General features: G+C 45.9%; 9 protein-coding genes across 11 annotated transcripts; 4 read left to right on the top strand and 5 right to left on the bottom strand.

Moving 5' to 3' along the window:
• Positions 1–46: 46 nt before the first annotated feature.
• Positions 47–1471, bottom strand: TrAFT101_011236 (uncharacterized protein; the record flags this gene model as incomplete). The annotated part of the gene is made up of 4 exons (XM_024901447.2): positions 1180–1471; positions 811–1020; positions 555–741; positions 47–496 (listed from the first exon to the last, which is right to left on the bottom strand). Exons 1-4 carry the CDS (start codon positions 1392–1394, stop codon positions 47–49), a joined length of 1062 nt encoding a protein of 353 aa, XP_024755040.1. The 5' UTR covers positions 1395–1471.
• A 3048-nt stretch (positions 1472–4519) lies between these two features.
• Positions 4520–7680, bottom strand: TrAFT101_011237 (uncharacterized protein). Its single transcript, XM_024902878.2, has 2 exons — positions 7067–7680; positions 4520–7001 (listed from the first exon to the last, which is right to left on the bottom strand). Exons 1-2 carry the CDS (start codon positions 7508–7510, stop codon positions 4821–4823), a joined length of 2625 nt encoding a protein of 874 aa, XP_024755042.2. The 5' UTR covers positions 7511–7680; the 3' UTR covers positions 4520–4820.
• A 1350-nt stretch (positions 7681–9030) lies between these two features.
• Positions 9031–11251, top strand: TrAFT101_011238 (uncharacterized protein). Its single transcript, XM_024904812.2, has 3 exons — positions 9031–9460; positions 9515–9991; positions 10063–11251. Exons 1-3 carry the CDS (start codon positions 9035–9037, stop codon positions 11155–11157), a joined length of 1998 nt encoding a protein of 665 aa, XP_024755043.2. The 5' UTR covers positions 9031–9034; the 3' UTR covers positions 11158–11251.
• A 337-nt stretch (positions 11252–11588) lies between these two features.
• Positions 11589–12666, top strand: TrAFT101_011239 (uncharacterized protein). The gene has a single exon (XM_024909090.2). It carries the CDS (start codon positions 11736–11738, stop codon positions 12588–12590), a length of 855 nt encoding a protein of 284 aa, XP_024755044.2. The 5' UTR covers positions 11589–11735; the 3' UTR covers positions 12591–12666.
• Positions 12667–13240: 574 nt separating this feature from the next.
• On the bottom strand, positions 13241–13702 carry TrAFT101_011240 (uncharacterized protein; the record flags this gene model as incomplete). The annotated part of the gene is made up of 1 exon (XM_024901462.1): positions 13241–13702. The coding sequence occupies one exon, from the start codon at positions 13700–13702 to the stop codon at positions 13241–13243; it is 462 nt and encodes a 153-aa protein (XP_024755045.1).
• Positions 13703–14759: 1057 nt separating this feature from the next.
• Positions 14760–17208, bottom strand: TrAFT101_011241 (uncharacterized protein). Its single transcript, XM_024909091.2, has 4 exons — positions 16945–17208; positions 16336–16893; positions 16127–16276; positions 14760–16077 (listed from the first exon to the last, which is right to left on the bottom strand). The coding sequence occupies exons 1-4, from the start codon at positions 16997–16999 to the stop codon at positions 14924–14926; spliced, it is 1917 nt and encodes a 638-aa protein (XP_024755046.2). The 5' UTR covers positions 17000–17208; the 3' UTR covers positions 14760–14923.
• Positions 17209–19601: 2393 nt separating this feature from the next.
• TrAFT101_011242 (uncharacterized protein) lies at positions 19602–20012 on the top strand (the record flags this gene model as incomplete). The annotated part of the gene is made up of 2 exons (XM_024904650.2): positions 19602–19616; positions 19665–20012. The coding sequence occupies 2 exons, from the start codon at positions 19602–19604 to the stop codon at positions 20010–20012; spliced, it is 363 nt and encodes a 120-aa protein (XP_024755048.1).
• Positions 20013–20201: 189 nt separating this feature from the next.
• On the bottom strand, positions 20202–23095 carry TrAFT101_011243 (uncharacterized protein). 3 transcript variants are annotated; one of them, XM_024904651.2, is made up of 5 exons: positions 22554–23095; positions 22279–22494; positions 21743–22215; positions 21022–21692; positions 20202–20932 (listed from the first exon to the last, which is right to left on the bottom strand). In XM_024904651.2, exons 1-5 carry the CDS (start codon positions 22863–22865, stop codon positions 20457–20459), a joined length of 2148 nt encoding a protein of 715 aa, XP_024755049.2. In that variant the 5' UTR covers positions 22866–23095; the 3' UTR covers positions 20202–20456. The 3 variants fall into 3 exon arrangements, with proteins under 3 accessions (XP_024755049.2, XP_065985315.1, XP_065985314.1); XM_066129184.1 differs by having other exon boundaries at positions 21743–22494; XM_066129183.1 differs by having other exon boundaries at positions 20202–20929; positions 22279–23095.
• Positions 23096–23227: 132 nt separating this feature from the next.
• On the top strand, positions 23228–25069 carry TrAFT101_011244 (uncharacterized protein). The gene has a single exon (XM_066129185.1). It carries the CDS (start codon positions 23324–23326, stop codon positions 24995–24997), a length of 1674 nt encoding a protein of 557 aa, XP_065985316.1. The 5' UTR covers positions 23228–23323; the 3' UTR covers positions 24998–25069.
• Positions 25070–25269: the final 200 nt, after the last annotated feature.

Genomic DNA, 25269 nt, shown 5'->3' on the forward strand with positions numbered 1-25269 from the left:
AGTCATTACAACCACCAAATTATTGCTCCCCCACACCCTGGCTTAGTCACCGGACAGGGTACGACAGTGGGAGCTCATCATCCGAGCCGTCATTCCGCCTCTCACCAACTCTAGAGTTTCGTGAGATTCTTGAAGTGATGACGGTTTCGACTTGAATTCCTCCGTCAAGAATTCCGCGAGTGCTAGCAGCTTTAGACTCGTCGAATTGGCCCATGTCATCATCGATGGACGAGAAATCTTCGCCCACAGGCTTGGTGCTTTGTATAGATTGCATCTTGTAATTTTGTTGCGCATTAGCGCCCTCATCGTCTTCCCGAATCTCCGTTCGGTGGTGGGACGTGGATGGCATGTTCATATCCGAGTTCTCGCCCCTCGCAAGTTTCGTAATGAGGTCCGCCATCGTCATTTCAATGTTCAATTTGACCATGTACGTAACAGGGTGGAATTGAATGTAAACAACTTGATTTGGCAGTGACATAAGTCCAATAAGCATAGCCTATATCATCGTTAGCTGCCAAATTCTTATGTATGTATGATCAAGGCCGTAAACTTACATCCATGAGAATAGATACTATCATCAGCCTAGCATTGAAAGTGACCAAGGGGGCGTATTTGCTAAGTCCATGTTGAGTAACAAGGCGCTCTTTGACAGTGCGTAGGAAGTAGTAGTTGAGGCCAGCATCGACAATTAAAATTAAAATCTTTGAAATACGATCCCAAATTTCGTTAATTCGGACATACCTGCCATCATCAACAGTGTGAGTAATCACCTCGCCGCAGAAAATCAATCGAGGTCCATCTATTACTCACAATTCGCTAACCGGAGGATTGGTATGTGCCGGGATCCAGATACAAAAGACGGCTATGTTGATACAGGTAATAATGCCTGCTGTGCCCCATTTTAACTTCATTACCGTGCTTCTGTTCTCCGCGATAATTGCAATTCGATTCACAATGATTTGCATCAGCAGCTGGATTTCGAACACCCAGAGAAATAGGAAAAAGAATAGAACGGGTACCCTATAGGATTCAGTTAGCTGAGATTGCTCCTACAATCTGAGCGAGATCATGTTGTTATGTTCGTGGATATGTATCTCCATATGCAATTGACTTCCACTTTCCTCCTTTCTCTCTGCTTCATCGTCTTGTCCTCCATCAAGAGGTGTATTCCGCACTTACGTTGGACCAATAAGGCCATCAAGAAAGACCCATCCGATAATGCCGATACTAAGGTTTGCCAAAATCTCTCCCCAAATCATGTAGATGTACTGGCTCCTCCATGGCCGTCTGTTTCTCGTAGTATGTTGAATTGCCTTCCAGACTGTCAGAAACCCGAAGCCGAGTGTAAACCCGGCAGCCAAAGAGGCCACTTGGATATCCGACGTCGAAGCCATCTTCGTCTTTCCAACAAGACAACAATACGGTCAAATACCCAAAGCAAAAGTTCAAATAACAAAGGAAATCCAAGAGCTAAGACCCATAGGGCCGGGGGCTTCGTATATGTATAGAAGCTTTCGTTGAACGGCAGCCGCCGGCTACAAGTACTTGCGGTTTCCTGAGGGTATGGCAGCTAGTGCCGTGCATCCGATGCTAGAACTAGTAGAATACCATCCTGTGGAGTGCGTATGCTTTTCTTCCTTGGACGGAATGGTTACGCGAGATCCTAGGTGATCGACTTTGGGACGATCGTGAAGCTCATTGTGTCTTCTCAGCTAGTATAATGCAGCAAGTGCCATCGGTAGTCGAGCCCCTGACACCCACTTTGACAACTAGTAAATTCTTTGGTTTACATCTGCATGGGTATAAACTTTCCCGGACAATATGAATATGGTAGATGGCCAGGTTAACGGCCAACTCCACAAGTGTATATCTGCCACAACCCCACATTTAGTCTTTAAGCGGAAAAACCAGCCGCAAATTAGAACAATTTCTTCTTAGGGTTTCGTATTTGTCGTTAGAGCGAAGCTGATTGAGAGCAGTGTTTAACCGTCGAGCTATATGTGGGCATGTATGAACAACACATGGGTTGCAGGGATGTTCAACGCTCGGCCGAGCAGCTGAGAGGCGCTAAACGAAATAGCTGGATAATGGTGTCTGTAGCACGTTGTTGATGGGGCGGCGCAGACCCTTTTGCGGGTGCGACCTGCCTCGGCATGGTGAGACGCTTGATTAGCCAGGGCATTCCAGCCTTAGTACACTTGACACATATCTAACCTCTTTGTTGCTTACTTAGGGTTGCGTAATGAGAAGGCTAAGGAGACTACTACTGGCATCACCATCCAGCTGTACTTCATGTCGTACCTCGTATATCTTGTTCTCAACGCCTTCTGTCATTGGGAATGGTTTCCGAAGATTCCAATAGTTAATCAGGGTCTTCCGGCGGCGTTTTGAGGGCACATGGACATATTCACCTCAGTTTCAATATTAACGACGCTTAGAGCCGGTAGGATTTTTTGTTGGGCATGCTTAGCGGCTGTCTCTAACGTATAAATCGTATCGCCTATGCTTCAAGACTGAGTTAGCAAACGTGCCATTTGTTTGTCAACGTCAGATGGCGCAAGTTAGCATCGGCCAAGAAGCCAAGAGTAGGCATCGCACTGGCACATCTGCTATAGTTAGTGCGGGCATGCTATATGGTGGGTTCCCGTTGTCGACCGCGCCGCTTGGCCCGTTCCTTACAACCGGTAGCTCGAGTTTGCCGCATCCAGCTCATCCTCCGAGCCAGACCCATCATCCAAGCCTATAGTCCAACCACGCGGAAACTGTCACTCCACTCTTCCAAGGGGCTGGGCACATACATGACACACGCCATAGCGAATAGTTTTAACGCCGCCTCAACGCCACACAATATTTGCTACCGGTTTCCTTTGACGTCTCAACACACGGTGAGAGATCTTTTCCATGACAGGACAAGAGATCCGTTGATGGATGTCTACTAAGGATCGGGTATGCAACGTGCGACAGCCTCGCAGAGAGGGGAACCCAGAAGCTTTCCACCAATAGGTAGGCGAATTACACGAGTCAGGAGAAGTCGGCCGCCGTTATGAGAATGCGAGTGGGCTTGCCGTTGACTCGGTGTCGTTACGCTAGCCCCCAGCGACAAGTATTGACTTGTTAAAAAGACTTTTCTGTTGAAGCTTGGCTCTGAAATATTCCTGAGATCCCCTCTTAAATGCGGCATTCGGTGGTTCTAGAGCAATAGTGGCGGCGCGTATCTGTGCTCATGCTCAGCTCAACACTAAATAAAACATCGCCTATGGAGCAGCACCGCAGTGGTGAATTAAAAGGTGCACGCTTGAGAAAGTGAAATTAGGTTCATTCATTCAGACATAATAAACTCCGCGCGACAGCATATCGATCACTTACTCTTCGTTTGCTAGCCGAGGCGCAAGCTATCCAAAGCCGTCAAAATTTCTATAGGCAAAATGGATTAGCCAAACACACCAGATTGTGGCTAGTGTGCAATTACATACTACCAGATTTTCAGTGCCCAGTAACCGGTCCTTCTTTATGTTGACAAAAGCACAGGGTGGGTTTGTATAAGTATATTCAAAGCTGCTAATACTAGGTACTCCATAAACACGACCAAAAGAGTGGCCTATGAAATATTAGTATAGCAGTGTTCCCTAAAATATACCACAGCCGGCAGCTGTCCTCTCTGAGACTTTCTTGTCAAGAGGTTATACAAACGGGAGTGCGACACTTGCTACAGACCAAGAGGCTAACTACAATCTACCCAGCTGTAAGCGAGCTTCTTGCATGGTGCAAAGGCCCCTTGTCTCGCAGCAACAGAAAACCTTAGTTGCAGAATTGGTAAGAAGATTGATTATCCATCTCAATTACCCGGGCGTCCCTCATCTTCTCCGCATCGGCGGGAATAAGGAGGCAGATAATACCGTTATTTGTCTCGACAGGCACTAGTAGAGAGCGTGTCGCGGCTCTCAAGCTGAAGACCCGATGATCAAACCTTGATACTACAGCTCTTGTATGACAACTGAGCTAAACTCGACAAGAAAAACGCTGGAAAATGTCTCTGCACTAGACTAGTAATCACACTAAACTGACATCTAGTGACTGACATCTAGTGTGTATTGCTACTGCATACTACTCCAATGCTATCATATATCACAGTATATCGCTTCCTAGTACTCCACACAGGTTATTTACTAACTTATCTATGCCTTAGCGATGCCGATCCCTGGTGGCCGCTATCGTTAAGTAGTCTCTGCATGAAACAAATGACCGAGAAGGTCTACCCTGTCTTGATTCATGTGATTATTTCGCGAATAGGAGGGAGAGCTCTTAGCAGCGCGGTAGTTGCCGCGATGCCAAGAACAAGACGGAGACGCAAGTGCCGGTCTCCTCTCCAGCGACATATCAAGTTGGGGAATTTTGCAGTTAGCTGCGCTGGTACTTTTTTTTCTCTCTTTTTGCCCCATGGCATTTTCACGATATTAAACATTGCTGCCGCCCTTGATTATACTCTAGTGTGGCTTTCAGCCAACAGAATGATTCATCGCGGGGCTTAATGGCTTGACCAGACGGGGTGTCCCAGCTCCGGTTTCAGAGTCAAACGTAGAGGAGATAACGGACAAAGAATCTACAGTAAAGTTTAGAGAGTTTCTATTCAATTCCATCTAAATTTGTTCCAATGTTTCGGCAGTGTTATATCGCAGTCTTCTTCAATGGATGTATAGAAATCTGTGAGAGAAAATGATACGCAGTCAAAATGCTATCAGTTCTCGCAGCAACAGGCTCCATATGTGCCACTTTGTCCTCTCCTGTACGAACAATCTAGAAAGCTCAAAGTTTTCGTGAAGTTAATTCCCATAATATCCACCATGTGCATCGGTCATATGAGTGTAGCACGCTTTACTTTCGTTAAAGGACATAAGGCAAACCCAGCAAACATGTGCGCCGCATTTACAAGTCACATGGTTGCATCCATCCCTTTTTTCCATCAGCATTGAGCATTTAGGACAGGATTTAATACCAAGTGCTTCTTTCGTCTTATCGCTAAGAATGCTTTTAGCAATGCTTTTAGCAATGCTTTTAGCCTTGTCACACGGCTTGCCAGGATGCGAGCTATGGCAAAATGTGCAAATGGACACCAAGCATTTCTTGCATGTAAATGTACTGGGACGGTCAGAGTCAGGAGATGCAATTCGGTAGACTTGGTCACAGTCGGGTGTTTGGCAGTATGTGAAATCGTCCGGATGGCGACTGACATAAGACTCGAAAGATTTCTCGAGGACGGCCTCAAACGCTTCCGCAGGAAGATGCTCTTGGATTTCCGATAGCGAAAAAGACTTTTGGCAGATTGCTCCACTAGAGTTCGTGGCTTTTACGCAGCAAATGCGAAACTCCCTTGTTGCCGTCTTCTCCGCTTCACACATCTGGATAAAGCAGTCGCTGCAATAGACGTGATCACAAGACATGCGGATCGGGTCTTCGGCTTTGCAGAAGCAAGACGGACATTCCATCTCAGAGCTGGAGTCTTTTTTGATCGACATAGTCAGCCTGCTAGCAATGATAGCCATGGCATTATTATAGTCTGCTTTCGATCCTCGGATAGAAATTCGTTTGTTCTTTGACGCGAAGGCATTGAAGGACACTTTTTCTTCACCTAGTCGCGATTTGAGTAATCTAAGGCCGCCGTTTGATGCCCAGACGAAATCAGCATCATTGAGCTCAATAATATGGCCCTCAGGCGTGCATTCCTGTAATATTGTCGTAATTCCATCCAAATCTGACTGTGAGCATTCTTCCTGTCCAAAAATTCGGAATTGAGATTTGCGTATATCAGGGACGATAACCACTTTGAACGAGTCCTCTATCGATTTGATCTGTTTAAACTCTTTGCCATTTTGTCGAAAATTTCCGCAGCGGAGGTCTTTTCCTTCCATTCTAACAATCTGCCCACTGATAATTTTCTCAAGGGTTGCTTTAGCTTGCACCAGTAACTGGTGGTTTTCGCATTCTAGTTTTAACATACGAAATGGACCCTTGAACGGAATTTCGAAAGCGCTAATGTACTGCCGCGCCCAGATTGCTTTCTGCTTGTCGATTTGTGGACTTACAATATTGTAAATCTTAACTTGTATTTTGAACTTGACAGATGCGGCAAGTTTCACCGAGAGTTTTGTTGTCTCGCTGAATGACAGTGGTTTATTATTTAGGGTAGACATGGCGTCTCTTGCGGATGCCTCGTGAAGAAAAGTGGCATATGCGTTGAAGCGCCTCGCTTTAGTATCGGGAGATACATTCCATCGTTCTAACGGACCAAGTTCTAATAGCATAGATTTGATAGCAGCCGAGTCGCGGACTGGATCGGAAACATAGCTTGGTCCTCCGAGTTGGACAGTTGGGGGTCTAGTGAACTTGGGAATAGCCTTGATGATGTCTTGTTCGTTTGTCGCGTCGCTCAAGCCCCTAAGCTTCACTACCCATTTTCCTTGACCGTTCTGATTACCTTGGTAAGTTGCTTTAACTTTAGGTCCAAGCATGTTACAGCCTCTTTCCCTGAGATTTTTTTGCGCGCTGAGAGCCGTAGACTTGTCTCCAAAGATTAGATTTGCTTCTCGCATTGGCCGATCCCAGGCACAGTGAACTTTCCGACAATCAACTTGATATGGGCTTTGGCTGACTGGTATTCTGATAGGCACAACGGAAACTTTGAAGTCTGGAAAAAAAGCGAGAATGTTTAACTTGCTGCAAGCTGTCTTGGCGAATGAAGTATCACTGGACTTGATTATTGCGTTGCAAGTGTTTTGCTCCCTCTGCGGCAAGATACGTATATCAATCACCGACGTCGGTGTTCCCGCTGCTGCTAGTAATTCGTTGATTAATACCCTGGAACTATTTGCCGGCAGATTTTGCATGTTGATAGCCGAGTATCTGTAGTCTGAGGGAAAAGACACTGTAGATACTGTTGCACCTTTGTCGAATTTCACCCAGGCGCCGCCAAGCTCATATGTATCATTGCTATTGAACTGGTCATCCTGGTGAAAGAACAAGATCTTTGTTAGCTAATGTAACTAAAGGAATCAATAATAAATTGCCACACCTGATTCTCTGCGCTTGTAGCCCTATTTTTCTCATGCGAAAATCGGCATTGGGCTCCCTTATAACAGCGACCTTGTGCGAAATACCGACACAGCTTTCGTGCCTGTGGAATATTCTCTTCTATAGGACGTCTCAAGGTAGGGCGTTGTAAATTTGGATGTGTGCGTGGTGTTTGACGCTGAAGAGCATCGCCTTCGTGTACAAAAGGACAGTAGTTTCCTTGCCCGCAGATTTCTCTTGTGTAATGTAGGCACCGTGGAGTTTGTAAGGCACCTATATTCGCCGGTCGTACGTTGCGTGGTGGCGCCTGTATGTCGAGGAGTTCTGGCGCTTGGTATCTTGGTCTATGATATTCTGCTCTTCTCTGCGGCTCAGGCTGTCGAGCTGGTTGTGGAGCTGGTCGTGCAGCCGGTCGTGGAGTCGGTGCACCGAATATGTTACCCATGATGAAAATTCGATCGCTACAAGATTTTAGATGCTTTTAAAAGCTCGGTGGTTTCGCAGCTGCTTGCTGGTTCTCTATTATCATGAGCGAGACTACTTCAATTTGACGGGGAACAACAAAGAAAAGAGAAGCTATGATACACTTCAGAAAGAAAATGCGAGGTGTAGCTAATAAAAGAAAACAAAAACGAGTGGGAAATGAAACCGTAAAGTGCGCAGCCTTTAAGTGATTGAAGTCCATGCGGGAGGCCTACGGTCATCTACCACTGAGCTCTATGTAGCTATCCGAGAGAGTCTCTGTACAAACCTCGTAGGACTTTTGGTGATGAGGAAGAAGCTGGCCTCAGTAAATTCCCGCGTAAGTACTTGATCTGTAACATATCCCTTGCATAACCCCGTATTGGTACCTATGAGCGGCCCAATCTGAGGCCTATGAGGGGCTGTAGGACAAAAAGGCAGATTTTATACAAAAATGTTGTTGGTTCAAATGCTTTTACTCATTTGATCTATTCTGCCTTGCATTGCAGGCGCTTAATCGTTTGATGCTATTTGTTAGTGCCTGGGAGATGATAGTCATGAATTTACTTTGCCCAGTCACCTCAATCGAGAGGTTTTGCATCAACGAAGCATACATCCATGCGACTATATGACCAGAACGAAAAGAACCAAAGGGTGGGATGGGAAAGGAGATAAAGTACATAAGATAAGTAAGTGAGCATATATTAACAAAGATATCTAAACAGCATGTAAGGCATTCAGTTTGGCATGTGTAGGCCGTGTGAGGAATCACAATTGGTCACAGCATTGTGTAATGTACAGTAACTAGTTTGTTTATATATCAACTCTACCAAAGCTGACGGAAGTTTTTCATTCATTTTTTTTTTTTTTACCAGGATGCTATAATCTCTGTTAGACTCTATTTCCATACTTATATTAGGCATTGTACTCAAGATCTGCATTACTATTATGCTCAGCTCTATGAGAATACTGAGAGCCCCACCAGGTTACATCACATTGCATCAAAAGCAAGCAGGTGGTATTAAATACCATTGCAATGTTTAGCTACAACTTGTTAATATTTCATCTAGACGTTCGTTTATTCTCAATTTTAGTTACTGCGTCTAAAAGAAACGCTTCCAGGTCACACGTAAGACTCCATATGGGTACATGCAATGCTCTCTGCACGCTTTCCCGCCACGGCGGCCCCCAAAGCTCTAACTGCAAAAATTCACAGTGTCTGACACGGACTAGGTAGCCATTCTTATTATCACTAGTAACTCTCGACTCCATACAAGCTTTCATGTCTTCATAACATCATCCAGTCAGCCATTCTATGCTCTGAATGATATTAAGCTCTCTGAATGACGTTTCACAGTGGTCTCTAATCCTATGGCAGAGACACCTAAGGAATCAAATTTATTAAAAATTAAGCACACTTAACTCGTAAGACGTTCTGGGATCTGTCGGTGACGCAGCTGCCTGTTGACGTTTGAAGGATCTGCTGGCGCATCGCCTTGAAATCGAGATGACGTCGCAAAGGCGATATTCATGCATAACATGTGCCCGGCGCAAAGTCAAATGCGACAAGCTAAGCCCGTGTTCGAGCTGCTCTAAATCACAAGTCGCATGCATTTACCGAGACCCAGTGCCGTCTCAGAGACACCGAAAGCGCGTGACTCAACGTGATCTCCTGGCCAAGATTCAGGAACTTGAGACTATCCTTCATAGCAATAGAATCCCATTTGAGGCGTTGGATAATTCATGGATCAGCTCACACTGGAAAGAGAGGGTTGCCCAAAGTCCTCAGATCCATGCAGACTCCGTTGAGACCGCGACGACGACTGAGGTATCTCTCCAGGCGCAATTTAGGGTAAACCTGAGCCAAAGCACCCACAATTTGCTTGGTGAACAGACTGTGGCAGCACGTCTTTGGTCGGAACTGCCTGAAGTTGTGCGTGTGTTGTTCCTAGTTCAGCATTCTGTTCCTTACTAATAGCTCCCCAAGTTGAAAACCCCGCCAATATTGCGACTCAAACAAGCAGACGAGGAGGCAGGAAATAATCCCACCCATGATGATAATGACTTGCAAGAGCCCTCACTATTCATCCCTACTCATATTTCTATAACTGTAGGGCAGCTAGAATTACACCCCGATCCCAAGCACACTTTCAAACTTTGGCAAATCTTCGCAGATAACGTCAACCCTCTCATCAAAATTATACATGCGCCTACTCTTCAAGAGAAGATTCTCGAGGCAGCATGGACCCCGGAGTCGACTGCAAAGCCGCTCGAGGCTACCATGTTTGCAGTATACGCACTAGCTGTAGCTTCGATGAAGCCCGCAAGCTGTATCCATCTATTCGGAGAGGGTAAGCAACTGCTAGTAAATCGATACCGCGTAGGAGCGTTGCGAGCTCTATCTATCACTGATTTGCTCTCAACGAGAGACATGGAAGTCTTGCAGGCTTTGACTCTTGTTCTCGTAAGCCCAATCCGTGTCGTATTGTTTGAGACGAAATAACGTTCTGACCTTTTTATTCCACATGATTTTAGATGATTGATCCCCAATCAGAGCTCTCAATTACAGCAGTCGCGCTAGCTATGCGTATTGCTCACAAATTGGGGTTGCATCATGCCGGAAAAGACGCTCATATGCCGTTCTTTGAGCAAGAAATGCAAGTACGCCTATGGTGGTGCATTCGCGGCTTCAACTCGCGCGCCCGCCGGGGCATGGGGCTGTTATCGACTATTGACGACTTGGGCGATGTTCGTCTCCCGATGAATGTCAACGACGCAGATCTGCATCCACTCATGGAGAAGCCCCCCGCAGTTCAGCATACAGCTGCCACAGAGATGGTTTATTGTTTGATGAAATATGACCTCTGGAACTATGTGCGAAAATCCTCTAGATTTTCTGGTGACCCCAACCCAAGAGAAAAGGCTGCCCAGCTGGCCACGTCATCTAGTGTTGAAAGCATGGCAGTGAAAAGAGAGATGCTTGGTCACGTAACTTACCTGCTCCAGGAAAGGTATCTTGCCTACCTTGACCAGAGTATACCACTACACCAGCTCTCGATTGCCTTGGCGGGCCTGACCGTTCACAACCAGCGCTTTTCAATGTTCCATCCTCGCCACCAACCTGAAAGAGGTAGAAACATGTCTCAAGCCGATCAAGATCTTATATTTGAAAGCAGCATCAAGCTGCTAGAGTTAAACCGTGACTTGCGCCAAACAAACTTCTCCATAAACCTGGTGGATCACATGGCGTGCAAAACTCCAGTTGATGCCCTGGTATACATGGCCAGCGAGCTACGACAACGTATCAGTGGCCACCTTGTCGATACTGCGTGGATATTATTAGAGGAATTGTTCAACGAACAATCTATGACACTGCCAGGAGAACATAAATTTTACGCCGCGCTGGCGGACTTGACACTACAGGCATGGGCGGCACGCCGGCGGACACTGGAAGATGCAAGGGACATCGTGCCCACGTTTATTAAAAAGCTTCAGGAAACTAGTGAAGCTGTCGATGATATGCCAGGGCCAGCATCAGCTATGGAAAATCTGCAAGCTGGATTTATGGGCGATCTAATGGATGATGAATCTCTAAGTTGGACTTACTGGAATGATCTGCTCCAACTGTGAAGCCTGCGAGTAGAACATTGTCTGAGAGAAGGTTTGTGCAATCTTCGACAACCAAATCTGATATCACTTGTTCTCTGCACTTAAACACATGGTGGACTTCATCTGGTTCTGAATGGATTGATATGATATCACTGCTTTCTAGAAGCCACGTATTAAGCTTACAACTCCACCCTGGGGACATCTCTCCTCTGTTTTTATGATGAATTCTTGTTGAAAATGGCTTTATGAAAGGTTTTTATTTTATTTTATTTGGAGTCCCAGTGGCTCCAATAGAGCTTCCACACACATCACAACTCATACCGAAAGTGTTTCGGACACACTAACCCAGATTAGGAAACACGGGCCCGAGTCCCCGGGCAGCTGTAATAACAGTTGGTGGAAGTCTTTCCCGGAATTCGGAGTTGAGCAGGCAACATATCAGAACCAGTGTCTTCATATGATGCCATGGCTTAATCAAGTAATACAAACCCGGCTTGCCGAAGCGTCCTGTTATACGTCCAGTACAAATAAGTAGAAGAGATATCGCTTCAATTCTCAACATATTGAACAGCTCACATCGCACCAAATACACTCTAAACATGGAGCAAACCAATCTACCAAGTTACTACGCTCGGGGCCACTCCGATTACACCATCGCAACGCATCTAAGACGCAGGGCTGAGTCAGATGCCGCCTTTCTCTTGCCTTACATCAAGCCGACGGACCATATTCTTGATGTTGGCTGCGGGCCTGGTACCATCACCACAAGCTTTGCTAAATATGCTAGCGAGGGCACGATAGTCGGCATCGATATCTCGAAGGACGTGCTGCAAAAGGCAAAGACCTTGGCAGCCGAAGCAAATATTCCCACCCAGGGACCCGGTTCTGTTGTCTTTGAAGAGGGCAATGCTGTAGATGGACTCGCCTATCCCGATAACACATTCGATATTGTCTTTGCCTCTCAGGTCATCGGGCATATGCCAGCGCCAGACACTCCCCTCCAGGCGTTGACTGAGATGCGGCGCGTCCTGAAGCCTGGCGGTATCTTGGCCACGCGCGATGGCATGAACCACCACTTTTATCCGCAGAGCCTCAATCTCGATCAGCTCTGGGGAGCAAACCAATTTCGGGCATCACGAAAGGGTGTTTCTGAAACAGATTCAACAGCAGCAATGATGCCGAACCTCCTTCGCAAAGCCGGTTTCGACACTGACGGCGGCAAAGTCCGTGTTGGCGCTGGAGTTTCAGTGCACTCGGAAGCAGAAACACGCAAAAGGATGCTCTGGCGCGCTAAAGGCCAGCTGCAAAAGGGGGATCCATTCTATCAGAGCTGGGTGGATGCAGGAATCAGTGAAGACGAGATTCAGCAGACCCTGGATGCCGTGGAAAAGTGGTCCGAGGCTGAAGATGCCTGGCTTGTTATTCTGCAGAGCGAGATGCTCGCATGGAAGTAGGAATGTGAACACGGTTCGTAGAATTAGACTAAAATGAAGCAATAAGTTAAGTCATCTAAAGGCTTAATTGTATTTCCTCACACCGTTTTAAGGATTTAGAGATGAGGATAAATAAACACAAGATCAATTCAATATAATTCATAAAAGTCCATTTAATAGTATGCTATTGATGATACTGGAGATTTAGGATCCTTGATTTCTTCTGAACCGTTGATATCGATGTATGAAAGCGGGGATGGAAAGAGGGGATGGAAAGAGTCCTTCGCCAGAGGAGTCGAGTATTGGTGGAGCAGGAGCTGTTAAACAGTAGAAAATGATGAAGGAGCTGAACACGGGATAGGGTCTTATAGATATAGCGCAAATTTGACTTGTTGAATACGATTTCGCCGCTAACTTCTAACTTCATTCGCAGCGTCGGCGTCTGGCTCTATGCCATCTCAGCGTAGAATATGTACATGATGAGGAAGTTTATATGTATAAACTGAATAGGAATCAAGGGCACTTATTCAATAGAATGTGTATGTACATGTATGTAATTACTCTGAATCTTTATATACATGCAGTCTGTCAACGGCTATCAGACAATTTTGAGAATATGTACATAGTCCACAAGCCATCGCTTCACTAAATAGACATCCGCTCTTCTGTACTTATGCAGCAATAGACCAAGAAATGTTCTCAATGAGAGTGCCATCGCCATCGTGACCACCAAATGCCTGCCACAAGTCCAAACACATATCAATAGACTGCTCGCTGCTGGTGTTTTCATCCGCAATCACAGCCTGTCGAGTAACGCCATTGTGAGTCATGGTGATAATCTTGGCGCAAAGGGGGTTGTCCTGATCCGAGGAACCGTGTGCGTCAAAGATGTGGGAAGGAAGCGCAACCAGAGACATGCTAGAGGGGACCTTGTTGGCAAAGAATGTGCTGAGGCCACAAGCGCCAAAATCCCAGAAGAGTTCTCGGCAGCTGGACGCCGATCCGAACTGGAAGATCGATCCCGGGCCGGAGCCGGAGACGGTAGCTCGCTCGGTGTGTTGCTCTTCTTCGATGGGGACTGCAGAGGCAGTGACAGCCAGAGCAAGGCTGACGGCGGATAGCGAGAACTTCATTTTGAGGCTGTCGAAAACGACTCCTTTGTTGTAGAGTGTTTCAAAGAGTTATTCTTGATACCGTTGTTATGATCAATTAATTGTAGCATGAGGTCTATCCAACCCTTATATATGTCGCTGTCCTCTCAAATCCATCATCATCCAACCGTTTACTGATGCTTTTCGCATTCGATATCATTAACTAAAATCTCACTAACAGCTGTAAATAATTATCCCGGCGCTCATGGATTCTCATATATGTACACTTTGTGGAAATGCTCATTCATCCTTGCCCCTTCTGCATGCTCCGGCAACCTTCGGTGACGATTAGTGGTTCTTCCGATTCACGATAGTTCCGCTCTATGATTACACCCCTTTCCCCTCGTATAGCGCTCCATTTCTCGAGACGAATAAGGCAGCTCAGGGACTCGCCAACGCGTCCCAAACCAGCAGTCGCCTAAGAATATTAGCTTATTTATAACGCCCTGCATGGAAGATCTTGAAACTTCCTATTTGGGCCTTGGGGCACGTACAACACAAGGCGTTATACGAAGCAAAATTATTTCTCCGTCGATGAAAAAAAAAACCCCCCGGCGTGGGCCGTGCGCGCTGACAAGGGGATATGTTCTACTAGAGTCGAGCCGCACATGGAGTTCTGAGCTGACGAGGCACAGGGATTGTGCCTCTGTGCTCGTCTGAAGCTTGTTTCGTAAACTTATTTGCAACTTTAAGCAATTGTTTAAATGGCTTTACTATGCTACGCATTTTGTCAAATGTCACAGTTATAACATAAGTTTAGTTGCATTTATTGGCCTCTGTCGTGTTCTGTAGTCATATTATGACTGTCTGGAATCATAACTAGTAATACGCTTGATTCCTCTTAGTGCACTTCAGTCTTGGCCACTTACCTCCTCTATGTAATCAAGTGCCTGTAGTTGACTCTTATTGGAGGACTCAGCTTGGACCGATCGAACTCATCAGCAGAATCCTGCCCCTGCGGAGAAGCCGTTGGCTATGAATCGCTTGAACATGCATTAAAGTTTCCGCTTGCAGTATTTATCACTAAACACTCACGGGCTCGCCGTTTCATTACTTGTGCATTAAGTATTACGATATGGATGCCAATAATCCATTCCAATAGCTCATCTTACTGCAAGAGTGCTGTGAGTATCCAATCTGATAACATTTTACGCCCATATTAGTGCATCCCCCCCAATGTTCAAGGTCAAGGTTACTTAAATCTCAGATCGCAAGTAACAGCGCAATACCAGCTAATAATAGTGTCCCACTCACCCGACCAGCCGAAGAAGTCGATTGCTCTGTTGCACCCTGGAGGATCTGGGCGGGCTCATACGTATTGGGCAAGGTGTCGTTCGTCGTACCATTCCAACAATATCTTGTGAAGCAATCTCTGCATACTGCAGGAATACTTGTCCTAGTCCGATCGAAGCTTCGCGACAAAATGGCGCAACCGACGCATGCCGGCCAGTTCGCATCCACTGTGCCATTGCCTCTGGTCGCCATGTTGTACCCATTCTGGATTATCTGATTGCGTTCCTCATCACTATATTTCAAATCGAATGTTGAGACGTTGGAGTGGAACGAGAGGGGAGCATTGGGCAGATAAACGATGAGGGGGCCTGAAGGAGTACCGCTGCCATTGTTGCAGCCGAAAAAGGTAGGCCGGTTATTCAAGCCCAGATTGACAAATGTATTTTGGTCCGGAACATCTGGAAAGCGGTTATCATCAGCAGAAGAGGTTGTGGCTTCCGATCTATTAAAAGTAGCCACCATGGCGGTGCCGTTTGGCCACAGCGTTGCAGTGTCAGCAGAGCCATCGACTGCAAAGATCACATCGACCTTTCGCTCAGGTAGGATGAGGGGATGCAGGGGTATGTTTTGTAAGTCTTCACCGCCGTCCACGAGAGTCAGGTATGTCGTGTTAGCGTTCAGATTTACACTGGAATTATATCCAAAGAATGGATTTGGCCAGCTGGCGATATCCTTGTTATCGTTTCCGATATCTGTGAGCGTATCATTGATGGCGCCAAGCAAGAAGTCTGGCACACCTTCCACCTGTCCAATTTGCAAGAGAGCCTGGTTGAACAAAGAGGACGATGTACCCATTACGAAGCCCGCGTTATCGACTCCAGCGATGCACTCTCCATTTTTGGCAATGGTGCCGTTAGTGAAGTTGGAGCCCACAAATTGAAGCGGCGCAAAAGCCTCGAGGCCTGTGTCGTATGATCCCATCTCCCAAGGGTTAAATTCAAAGATTGTTGAGTTGGCAGCGATTTGAACCTGTCCTGATGTTCTTTCGATAGCCACAATTAAAGGCATGGGGGCTTGAGCGGTTTTGAAGTCTGTGTCATTTGCGATTGATGAAAACGTAACCGCTGTAGAATAGTCAGCGTGTTTTACGAATATCTGGCCAAAGAGTCATACCAGGCCCCCCGTCAGACGGATCAACGAGCTGATAGGATAGCGCTCTGCCCCAATAGTCTGTGATTGACGTGTTGAAACCAGCCTTCTTTTTACCATCCACAGCATCAAAAAGCTGCCTATAGTACTTTATGACATTGAGATCCGAGGGCCCTAAAATCCAACATTAGCAGGCTCTTTAATACAGCATCCAACATAATTCACTGACATACCGTCAAAGATGGACTCGTCAAACTGCCAGAGAGTACTGAGAAATCCGCTGGTAGAGAGGACTATAGACTCAACCGAGGTGAAATTCTGTACGTAAAGGCTGCCGACAAGCCAGCTTCCGCCAGATAAACCACTAAGATACGTCGCTGACTGCAAAAGACCTCCGAGATGGCCGGTCTCTGTCGCATTTGTCGACCTATTGTCAAATGCTGCGAGAGCCCCGGCACCATTCATGAGAGCTCGATAGCCTCCTCCAGAAATAGCGATAGCAACTCGTGGGAGACCTGTGCCGCCGCCACTGGTGAGGTTGTCGATGTATCTACCAGTGTCAATACCGCTAATATTAACACGACTGAGTAGGTCTTTCATTGCCGAGACAGTATTATTTGTGCGTTGAGGTAGCCAATCGGTTTCATTTATCGACAAACCCGTTGCTGGGCGAATTTTCGGCCTGTTAGCCGGACAATCGACCCGGGCTGGAGTATAGCCATCGGGGGCAACTGCTGCAGCTCTTTCTTCGGGAATTAAATAAGCCTGGACGTCTGGAGGAAAATATGAAGCTAAAATGCAATAAATTAGCTGAATCCCCGATTGTTCAGTTACCCGCGTACCAAGAATCAACAAATACGCAGAAACGCCAAGCAGAGCGTGATAGGAGCGAATCATTTTCGGAAAGTTCTGTTGAAAGGATTAAAGAAACTCAATTATGGAGTCTTATTATGATATTGAAGGATATTTTTTTACTGTCGAGAATCCAGGTTACAGCTCTTGATCGGCTGACCGATAATTTACATAGCTTTGGCTTCCACCAAGCTCACTATCAACATCAATTTGGAATTCAGCATAAAGTCAGTCTGCAATTGATTCGATAGCAGCGATCAAGATATTTTGTCTTTGAAAAAGGCAAGAGGGTGTTGTGGCATTATAACTCGATGCACAGCGATTGATTTAAGGTATATTAGCCTGGCAGCCACAATTTCAGCTTCTAGTCTAGAGCTCAATGAGCTTTACCCCGACAGTGTAAGAATCTCGTCATCGGTATCAGCTTACTGTTTGTCATACAAACAGGCATAATAGTGAGATTCTTTCTTATAGTCATCAGATGGGAAATTGATTTAACTCATCACGAGTATAACAATTGACCATTATCTTCACATAAATAGCAATCATGAACTTTCCACACGGCTTTTATTATTATTTCACTCTCAAACACCAGTGCATATTTTGAAAAGCCATCGATAATACATCAATAGCAGTAAAGTATAATGATACTGCGCCACATTCCGCTGCCATTCATTTCGGATCTTTCGGGCTGTCTACTATACGCCTCTAGCATGCTAACTGACATGCGCCACAGGTTAATTGCGTGGCCAGCTCAGGCCCAACATCGAAGTGCAGAATTCATCAAACCCGCAGTAAACGGTTTCGAAAGGAAAGCTTGAACAACTCAAAATTCTAGTTGCGGCTTATCTACTGATACTGATGTACATTGATCGACAATTAGCCATCCACATAAACGATGTCATGTTGTCTTTCAATGGCTTTTCGACGCCTTGACAATATTTATGAGCAAAGCCGCTTAATTTAGGGTTCAGTAGCAGAGCGCCAGCCTGATATTCCCTCCTTGGCGATTGGATACTTTAAATAGACTTTTCATTGACACTCTAGAGTCAATATTTAGCTCCAAAGAATCGCTAGTTATTGCAAACATTCAAGTCGGGAAGCAATTGTACCTCGGATATATGGCTAATGGCAATCAGTATGCATAAATATGAGAGTACAAAGAAAGTATGGATCTTCCCGTGTCTTGTACGCTAGAAATATCAAAACATTTGAGAACGCTAAGGAACTTCTGCATGGCCTCAACAATTGGTTGTATTCTAAAAGGAAACGAGCAATCCTTCATATGTAAAAGGGCATGTAATGCCAAAGAGACAAAAAAGTAAAGACATACAACAGCCGGTGTTCGCCAGTGGTCACCCACCTGACTACTAATCTGCCTCTCATTGGCTTGACTCTGGGAGAGCGGACGGGATCCCGTATATTCCAATGGATATGGTCGTATGTGACACAATATCATCCTACTGGAGATTATAGAATAAGTGGGACAACCATATGATTGAAGGTAAAAGCAAAAATAAAAACATACAACAGCCGGTGTTCGCTGATGGTCAGCCACTCAACTACTAATCTGCCGGTTAGTGGCTTGTCTATGGGGGAGCAGACGGGACCCCGAATTTTCCACTACCTATGGTCGTATGTACCCTGAAGATAGCAAGTTGGCTATATATATGGAACATCAATGTCATTTGCTATACGATAGCGTGGTGCACAAAGATATCTATACGGAACTTGACTTTTCATGGAAGGCTGCTGTACGTATAGAATATGGTCCAATCGTGTTGATAAAAAGGCTGTTCGTAGAATACGTAAAAGTAGTTGATTAGAGTAGTTTATAGCACGGCAAAATAACCACAATCACCCTCAGAGGCATTACTTATTTTCTCCATTTTTGCCCTTCCCATCATCTGTAATACCTATGTCCATATTTTCTTCTGTACATCTTAGGCTAATAGGTGTCTGAAATTTTCTCTAATGAAGGTTGAAACAGTCTTCAAAGGCGCTATCCCTTACTACTCAATGTCTCTAGCGACATACCCGATTCAGTCGTTAGGAAAATATATGCTTGCTAGTAATGTAGGCGAGATTATTCAATGGGTTGCATTAGAAACAAGTTTCTTATAGAGTTAGCTCTTCGGAGATTACATTAAATTATGCAAACGAAAGCAAAGACCAACTTCAGATAATTAACACCGTATAACTTAGACAATCACGAGCAGCATAAGCGATAAACGAGCAATATGAGCGAGAAACGAGCACATAAGCGAGACCCTATATCCTAACACATTTAACTCATATAAGTTTTCCCGTTCAACCAACGCTAATTGGCCAAACCTAAGATAAATGGCGTGAAGGAATGCTTGACTGTTCACACAAAAAGGTAGGTCAATAATAATCAATGTGCAAATGATGGATTCATTATGGCATAAACATAGTCCGATCGAGCTTATGTGATAATTTAGTTATATATCATTCCTAAATATTCGTATATTTGTCTACATGGAGTATGTTGAAGAATGCCAGATTGTGAATCATAGGCTTATGTGCATTATAATAAAGTATATTAAAGTCTTTAAATTTCCTTTGACATTTCTTCACAGACCTTTCCTGCTTTATATCTCCAATCAATCTTCTACAAGTATTCACAATGGCCAAGTTCATAGTAGGTATTTTCATAAGTCACTCTAGGCATTTGCTAAATTACATATAGGCTCTCGGCCCGGCTGTGGCAGCACTCCTTTTCTTCGGACGCTATGCCTCAGCAGCTGCTTCTCTTCAGCTTCAATTATATACCGACGCCAATTGTAAGACTCCAGATGGTGGCCCAGCTTGGATTACAGAGCAGTGCATACGTGGTGGACCAAGACAAGGCGGCAGTTTCACAGTTAATAATATGCTGATCCCCGGCAACTGTGGAGTAACTCTCAATTTTGACAACAACCCAAACTGTGGCCTTGGAGCTGGAGGGCCACCGGCCCTAACCATCGACCCCAATGACTGGCAATGTTTTCAGAACCCTGATGGGAATCTTGTCTATGCTGGACTCTTTTGCAATTAAATTTGGGGTTGTAATATTTTGACTTCGGAAGGACAACACCAGCAGGGGAAAGCATACTAGAGTAGCCTAACAACTACGATACCACAGATCAATTAAATTAATTCACAAGATATCTTTCCTTAATATAGTGAATATTAGCCCATTAAAACTAACAGTTTACATTACTTAATATTTAATTTTTGTGAATTAGTCCAAACGCTGTAGATTAAGCCAATATATCCCGTTAAGCGAAACAGTAACTTCAGGTTGATTTAGTAAATAAATGGGTAGACCACACTGGCTATAGTTTTGTGTGCAGAGAAGCCAGCTGGTCTAACTCGTAAGAGACTTAAGCAGGCGGTCTGTGTCTCCCAAGAAGGAGTCTAGGTTCAAAGGGTCTTTCTATAAACATGAATATGCTTTAAACGCCAAGAGCGATGTTGATTATTGTCTATGTCGCCTTGATTAAGCAGTTCCCTTCTTCTCCTCACCAGCAAACTTGAAAAGATCCATCAATTTCTTCCCAGTAGACCTAGTATCAGCCTTCTTTGCACGCTGCTCTTGTTCGCGTTTTACACGTTTCCGCATAAGCTCAAGGTAGTGCTCAACTTCGCGTACATATTTCCCGTATTCTTTCTCGTAAGTGTTTGGGTAGATATAAAAGTCGGCACTTGAGGGTTCTGTTGGCCAATAGATGTCCAAGGCAGAGAGCAACCGGTCGAACTCACGCCTTTCAAGATCTGCTTTTTTGAGGCGGTGTTCCCGCATAATTGGGTCTTCAGCCTGGGCTTTAGCCCTCTCAATTTCTCGAGCTTCTTGGCGATCTTTCTTCTCCAACCAAGCCTCATCACGATAACGTCCATCCTGAATCGTCTCGTATTTCTCGACAATGTCACGTTGGATCTCTTCTAAATGGGGGCGAAGGTCGATAGTCTCGTCTACTACGTCCTTGGTTAGCCATCTTGTCCCAGTTCCCCTCCACGAGCTTGAGCTTGGGCTGGGCCTGCTCGTCTCTTTTCTAGATGTTTACCTTGTGGTATTTCTCCCGTTATAGAAGCGAAACATGCATCATCAACTCTGACCGGTTCGAAGATTTCCAACCACCATATTGTTGTCTTCTTACTGGAGCATTTGCTGTCGAAGAACTTTTCGCAATTAGGACATTGGTATTCCTCGTTGGTGGAGCTGAAGGGTGTTAAACATCGCGTGCAGCTAGTGGCTTGCATACTCTTTGGGCGCTCGGTCAAGATTTGTGAAGGAGGCTTTATCGTTGGCTTTCCTTGCACAGACTGAGCACGACCGTAGGGTAGTCGGACAGGAGGTGGTGTCTTAGAAATTGCAGAACGGGGCCAAGGCATTTTTGGGAGAGGGGCCTGGGAATGATTCTGCTGCTGCGGCTTCTGTCGAAGAGGTGATGATGGTAGAGCCTGAGAAACTGCGAAAGGATTGACAGAAACTTCAGGTATACGAGACGCAGGCTCAGAGATGCTATCCCCATCAGTGTTATTTGCGGCCGAATGATTTGTCGTCTCAATCATTCTGCCGCCGTGTGCAGATAACGACAGCTGTAGAGATGAATCATTGTTCATCCTCGCAAGTGCTGTATGTGGCTGGTAGCTAGAACCGCTAGTCGACTCTATTGTAGCCCAAGAGTTTGGATTGGGAGCTGGAACAGGCTGCCGGCTTGGAGAAGATGGATCCCTTAAAGGAGTTAGCCCACATGATATAAAGGTTGGATATAAAATGCGCACAATGGTATGGGCGTTGACGGTTTGGAGACGTGTGCCCAATGGTCCTTTAAAGTCGCAACCCAGGCATGCTCCATGGCCTTTTCCGACGTAAGGCGCTTATCAGGATGAGGCTCCATGAGCGAGCGAATAAATGAGGCGGCATCTAAGCTTGCATTTTTCTTGTTAAGCTTTTCCGTGGGAAACAGGTTTGTTTTCACTAGATAATTAAGGAGTGCGTTATGGGTAGGGAAAACTGCTGTCTTGGTTAGTAGACGATAGGCCATCTCGCCAAGTGCCCACATGTCAGCCGCTTGGTGGTCAATAGGGTTCGAACTTCCTGGCTCATGAAAGAGAAGCTCTGGAGCCATGTATGGAATTGTGCCCTTGATGCTTGACACCACTTTCATAGACCCTTCGACGCGCTTACTGATGCCGAAGTCGCTGATTTTGACCCACCATTTACTCTTCGGTGGCAGTGACCTGATAAGCACATTCTTAAAAAGCATATGCCGCAATTAATGGTATTATCTTTATAAACTGAGCGATAGAGAACTTACATCAGGCTTAATGTCCCGATGAGCGAACCCTTCTCGGTGCATATAAGACAACCCTTCAAGCACCTGGAACGATATCTCTCGTGCATCCGCCTCATCTATGAGTCCGGGCTTGTCCATATACTTCTGCAAGTCTCCAAGAGGAAAGTATTCCATGGCGATATAAAGGCTAGAGGGGTCGTCGTACCACCCAAGAAATTTGACAAAACACTTTGAATACTGCACGCACGACAATCAGTGATTCCCTTCCCCAGTAGAAACAGAACACACCAGCCTACACGTTTTTGTGAGAACTTGGCAATGACTTCTAGCTCAGCCACGTAGTTGTCCTTCTTATCTTTGAGACTCAACCAGGGAATGACCTTGACGGCACGCCTGTCGATCCCTCGTTTCCCCTCAACACATTCTTGCAGCCAGACGCTACCACAGCCGCCGTGGCCTAGGCAGACCGTCGCCTTCCAGCGTTCCTCCCGCCATGTCGACCGGGCGTTGTTCTCCTCGTCCGAGTCGTCGTGGTGGTGGATTGTGACATCATCTTTGAACAGTGTGCTGAGTTGGGTGTCACGAACGAGATCCGGCCATTGTGACATTGCGGGGCCGGTCCGACGGGAGGATCCGTTGGCGGCGTCCGAGAGCGTCAGCGGCAACAGACGATGAAGACAGAGAGGAATAGTAAGTTATCGATATGGCAAAATAGACCTTGGATTTCATGGGATGAGAGTGCAGATCGTGCTTGAGCAATGAGTTGTGAAGGCGAAGAACAACATGCACAGTAAGAGCCCATGTGCTATTAATAAACAGGCCTGTTACGACGGTTGAATCCTTTGGCGCCGGGATTTGGCGTTCAGGATCCAGGGCGGGGCTGTAACAAAGCGCGGCGGCTATTACATTTCAGCCTCACTCTGCCTGCTGATCGCAATTCCTAGGCATATGTATATATAGGTAGTTACATGCATGTGCGGGTGTTCAAGAACATCACAACAGAAAACAGTTTCAGCTGGATGGCTTGCTGATTGAACTAAATTTGTCGCTTTGGAAATCGTTCACAATGGTCGACCCGTTTGGCGCCCTCGGTCTGATTGGCACTATAGACACTGCTTATCACTGGGGAGCGGAGCTCGTCGCTCTCTGCAAGGCATTTGCAAATGCCGAAACTCAGCTCCATCAGAGCGTTGTGCGCGTCGAGGCTTGTTGGCTGAAGATCCAGTTGCAACTTGAGTTCATACGGAGATTGGAGCCTCAACTGAATGAATGGCATAAAAACATTCAACAGCAGACGCTGGAGATCCTGCTGCAAAAACTACACGCCGCCAACACCAAACTCTCAGGCTTAGTTAAGAAGTCTGATGCTCTGCCGAGTGGCACAGGCGAGGAGGCCACCATCGTTGAGGTCAAGCGACTAAAGTACGCCTTTGCGAAAGACGGCCTCGCCGAGACGGTCAAAGATCTAGAGTTCTGGCAGGGCATCTTTGACCCCAGCTGGTTTTTGATGATGAGGATTCCTGGACCCGAGGTAGATCAGCAGCTCTACCTCATGTCGCAACAGCAATCTGTGTTGACGCACGAGGCAAAAGCAGCTATCCCTATTGCGCAGCAGCTGCGCCGTGCACTTAAACCTGTCGACGATGATGGGATAAAAAAGACTATCTATCTACTTCCAGGTGGACTCATCACTGAAAGCGTCCAAACTCTAGCTTACAGCCCAGTTCGCATAGCTCGCCGAGCTGACAACAGCGAACTGGTGGTGCTTGACCCCATCACTTGCATCTCCAGAGCAAACATCAATTCTGCACTGCGCGATATTCGCAATTTCGCAAGGCGGTTGAAGCACACAGACCCTTTCACTTTTGGGCTGCTGGAATGCAAGGGCATCTTTAACGAGGAGGGCTCGGATACGAAGACTAGCACAGCTACACCCCCAACAGGTCTGTCTTTTGTCTTCCGCATGCCCCCAACGCATTCGCATGTACAGAGTCTGCGTCATCGGCTGCTAAGCGGAGCAAGCGGCGAACATGACTCTCTATCAGCACGGTTTGACCTTGCGAGACAACTTGTTAAGGCGGTTAGTTATGTGCATCTGTACGAGTTTGTGCATAAGAACATCCGGCCTGAGACAATACTTATACTCAGAAAAGAAAATCACGGATCCGTTAATGCTGGGGAATGCGATGAAACCGCTATGTTGGTCGGCTTCGATGTTCTCCGCGACGCCGAGGGCAAAACTAATCGTCTTGGAGATGATGATTGGGAGAAGAATCTGTATCGCCACCCACACCGGCAGGGTAAGACACCGGAGACGGACTACAATATGCGACACGACATATATAGTATCGGCGTCTGTCTGCTTGAGATTGGGCTGTGGGGGAGTTTTGTCGAGTATGGCAAAGTCGACGAGAAAGGCCAATCTTCATTCGGAACAGCGAGCCTTCAGCCATTTAGTGTAGGCTCCAAGTTGAGAGCTGAGGGTGGTATTACGAGTGGACCTGAATTGCTAAAATCTCCCGAACGAGTCAAAGACAGGCTATTGCAACTAGCAAGAGGCACCTTGAGACGCAATATGGGCAACAAGTACAGCAAAGTGGTGGAGACATGCTTGACATGCTTGGATAAGGGCAATGGAGATTTTGGAGATGATGGAGAGTTTCAGGATGAAGATGGAGTTGCGATAGGGGCCAGGTATATTGAGAAAGTTGTGCAGAAGCTAGGTGAAATATCTGTCTGATTCGTGTTATTTGCCCAGTTTTTTTTACCTAAGTAGCGAAGAGTTGAATATAGCCCAGCAATTATAGATCGGGAAAAAAAAATGGCTACTTTTATGTGTTTCAAAATTCTTCTAATCTCAAGAGTGTTCTAATGGACAAGGCTGTTTAGTAAAAGCTAATAGGGATCACTAAAATGGTCCATAGTTGGATCTGACTAATAGTATATAGCTTGGTCATGCTGGCTCTGTAGACATGATAGGATGCGAAGATCATCTTGCAGAATTGATTTAGT

This window comes from Trichoderma asperellum, chromosome 7 (assembly GCF_020647865.1).
Source record: "Trichoderma asperellum chromosome 7, complete sequence".
In the NCBI taxonomy this organism is placed as follows: Eukaryota; Fungi; Ascomycota; class Sordariomycetes; order Hypocreales; family Hypocreaceae; genus Trichoderma; species Trichoderma asperellum.